This window comes from Cucurbita moschata, unplaced genomic scaffold (assembly GCF_002738365.1).
Source record: "Cucurbita moschata cultivar Rifu unplaced genomic scaffold, Cmos_1.0 Cmo_Scf00088, whole genome shotgun sequence".
Classification (NCBI taxonomy): Eukaryota; Viridiplantae; Streptophyta; class Magnoliopsida; order Cucurbitales; family Cucurbitaceae; genus Cucurbita; species Cucurbita moschata.
The window spans coordinates 318,430-322,174 of NW_019268604.1; the positions used below are offsets into that span (position 1 = coordinate 318,430).

Genomic DNA, 3,745 nt, shown 5'->3' on the forward strand with positions numbered 1-3,745 from the left:
TTTTTTTTTTTTTTTTTTTTTTTTTTTTTTTTTTTTTTTTTTTTTTTTTTTTTTTTTTTTTTTTTTTTTTTTTTTTTTTTTTGCATGCACTTTTATTCGTTCATTTTTTTCCCTCCATGAAAGTTCGGTTATTCATTAAAAAAATGTTAAAAGGTTGTTGCTGAATGAAAAATGCTATATTTCTTGCTCAATGCGCTCATTGAAATGTATGTTTGATGTAAAATAGATTTTGTTGGATGATGATAGAGGGGGTGTTTGTTCCATCTTTTGTTTTAGGATTAGGGTGGGATCTTTCGGGGTGCTACCAGTTATCTTTTAGGTGTAGAGGATTGGGAGAATCTTTAGGGGGTTTGAAAGTACGGGGAGGTGTGGGCTGTATTCCACATTTTCTTTTAGGTGTTAGTGTCGAATGATTTTTACAACTACCAGTAATCTCTTATTCTCTGCGATAGAGCCCTTTAGTGTGATTGTTAGGCTGTCTCTTCTTTGTAGGCTCCATTTGTAGTGTGCTTCTTTCTTTCTTTGCCTATCTGTCATTTCATTCATCTTATTAAGAACTCTATTTATTTATCCAGGTAACGTATAAAAAAAATTGTTACAACCTATGAGAGTTTGAGAAAAATCAATGAAGTTTTGATGATAAAGCAAAAAAGGGTATTTGTTTGAAAATACTTTTGTTCACTACATCATTCTCATTTCAATTTTGGAGAAGTCATAATTGATCGTTTGATTGTTTTTTGTTTTCTTTACATTTGTCTAATACATCTCTCCTGCAAATATTCATTTTTTTTTTATCAAATCTTTTCATTGACTCCATACCACATTGACTCCATACCACATTCAAGCATGTTTGTAATGTTGTAGTGTATCCAAATATGACTATGTTGTGGCTGAATGATTTCTGAATTTAAAATTAACAGTTAAAAGTTTGTATGTACTAACTTGCATTGCTGATGCATGTTGGGAAGGGTTGGTTTGTGTGTTGGATTTGGATGAACTATCCAGATTAGATCATTCTTTTTTATCAGATTCTTTCCTTAATTTCATGCACTGTTGCGCTGCAGGCTTATGGTGTTAAAAATTAGCTCAAAGTTTGAGTTGCGGAGATTTTGTCGCACAACTGGTGCTGTAGCCATGGTAAGATGTCAAGACTTTGTTATTGATAAAGTTAGATTGTTTTCTTCATTGTCATTGACATGATTCCCTTCCACACCAAACAACAGTTGAAGCTCAGCCAGCCAAATCCAGATGACTTGGGTCATGTGGACTCTGTCTCAGTTGAAGAAATTGGTGGTGTTAGGGTATGTAATCTATATTAGCTTAATTATTTTTATATTGCACTGTTTCTTCATGATTGCTTCTTCATTATTTCTGACATCATAACTAATTATTTTCCCTATTGATATTACATTATAGGTCACAGTTGTGAAGGATGAAGAGGGGGGTAACTCCATATCAACAGTTGTGTTACGAGGAAGTACTGATAGTATTCTGGATGATCTTGAACGGGCTGTTGATGATGGAGTTAATACGTACAAAGTATTTCTCTACATATATACTGTTTATTCTTGGAATTATTTGGAGCTTGCTTGATGATTTTCTTTGTCAGGCAATGGCGAGGGACAGCCGCATAGTGCCTGGAGCTGCTGCTACTGAAATTGAGTTGGCTAGAAGAGTAAAGGAGTTCTCTTTTAAAGAAACAGGGTAATTATTTTATTTTTTAAAAAACAATATAATACTGCACAAGAAGATCATTTTTTTATAAGGTTTTTGAACAGAGTCTGTTGTTACAGCATTTCTCTGGAAATATAAGGAAACGGTTATGCACAACTGATATAAGCAGCGGGAATGCAAACTGCAGTTATATTAATATGTAGAATAATTGTTCGATTAGGGAAAAAAAGTTCTCTTTCTAGACTCCTTTTGTCCTGAGATTTCTTTTGCAGCAGTAGAGTTGAGGAGGTCTTCTAGGGTTGATGAGATGTACAAGGATGAGGAGAATTCGTTTGCAGTAAAGAATTTTAAAGGTTAAGAGTTGGTATAAGATGTAGAGGATAGTAAAGCTAAGTTTGTGGGGTTAACCTCCTACTTGGTTTCCTTAATATGCTTGTCTCTTCATGGCTGTTAAGCTTGTTTTCAAGGACCTGGTGAATGCCTTTAAGAGCCTATAACTCTTTATAAATTTAAAAGGAATAGTGATCTCTTGTTGATTGAGAAGATTTGAATGGAAAAGGGTTTTATTTTCCCCTTACATTCCTATATCAATGTAGGGAATTTACAAAAAAAGAGGGAGATGATCTAACAGAACCAGAGCTATAAAGATGGAGAAGCTGATATCACTTATACTATGAGATATAGCTAAGAAATGACATGTTGAAAAATCTATCAAAAGATTTGCTTTGCCATTGAAGATACGATTGTTCCTCTCAATCCAAACTGACATAAAAATGAGTTGATTGTTGTAGTAGCAATTTTCAAAATGGCCATTTTGACAGGCCCTTTTTGAACAAAGCTTGGTATTCAAATTAATAATAGGGGTGGTGGCGAGAAGGGGAAAAATACTAGGAAGTTAGGAATCCTCAATTGACATTAGGGGAAAGTAAAACCTTTTGTTGGATAGTTGGGGTAGTCATAAAGAGTTTTTGAAGAGAGACGGGGAAACCAACAAAAGCTTGAGAGTTGATGGAGAGATTTTAGCAGCTGCTTTCGTTTTGTTGGGTTAGGAACTTAGGGTTTTCTTTAATGCCTCTTGCGTCTTCTTTTGTGATCTTTCATCAACCAATGAAGTATTTGTTTCTTAAAAGTTACGTGTTTGGCGCTTTAGGGGCTATTTGTATTATTCACGGTTCATTTTCCCCTTCCCTTTCTCCTTTAAAAACTAAATGTTTCGAAACTGAAGATTCTGGTTTACAAAGACCTAAAATGATGAAATCTAAAATTTCTTGAAAAGGGGACTGCATTGGCTAATGCAGTTTGGTTTCTCAGTTATATGCAAACCGATACTTACACGACCATCTATGCATAAAAACGAAGTCCTAAACCCATACGCTAAATATAGGTTGCTTAAGTAGCCTTTCTGTTGAAATCCTGTTTAGGGTTGCTATGGTGGTGTACAATAGGGATTGTTGCTAGTTGAGTGAAGAGATAATAATGAACTCTTCTCTTCAAGATAATGACCAGAATAAAGAGTGTCTTGTGGCAATCTTGTTTTGTTATCTTGTGAGGGGTGGCTCGAGTGGAATTGTCGGATTTTAGAGGGGTTTAGAGGTGTTTGGAGGCTTGTTGGATGGCGTGAGATTTAATCCGTCCGTATGGGCGTCCATTAATTAATTTGTTTTTGTATTAATTAGCTTGGTATCATTTTTTTGGATTGGACTCCTTTCTTGTAGTTGAGGACTCCTTTCTTGTAGTTGAGGACTCCTTTTGTGGACTTGTTTTTTTGTATGCCCTTGTATACTCTTTCATCTTAGCACTTACTGCCCAATCTGCATTAGTATAAACTTCTATTTAAAAGTGATGGTGTTTATTGTATAAGATACTTTTCCCAAACGTTCCTTTTTGATATCTCAAAAGTCTATAAGCAACTTCAAAATGAATTGGTTTAGTTGCATGCATAAACTGACTTACCATGCTTACCACATAGCAATATCAGGACACATATGATATAGATATATTGACCTTCCAAGAAGACTATGGTATCGGTCTTTTTCCAAGGACTTTTTTTTTTTTTTTTTTTTTTTTTTAA

The 3,745-nt window shown here is 34.5% G+C and overlaps 1 protein-coding gene across 2 annotated transcripts in view; it reads left to right on the plus strand.

Annotated features, from left to right (window-relative positions):
- The window catches only part of LOC111439253 (T-complex protein 1 subunit theta-like), a 19,242-nt gene that overhangs the window by 12,521 nt on the left and 2,976 nt on the right, over positions 1-3,745 (plus strand). For both annotated transcript variants that reach the window (XR_002709779.1, XM_023077026.1), the window contains exons 8-11: positions 1,065-1,137; positions 1,224-1,301; positions 1,417-1,539; positions 1,610-1,704. Coding sequence is in view for 1 of the 2 variants with exons in the window: in XM_023077026.1 (XP_022932794.1) it covers positions 1,065-1,137; positions 1,224-1,301; positions 1,417-1,539; positions 1,610-1,704 (369 nt within the window). In the remaining variant the exon portion in view is untranslated. The remainder of the gene's footprint in view (positions 1-1,064; positions 1,138-1,223; positions 1,302-1,416; positions 1,540-1,609; positions 1,705-3,745) is intronic.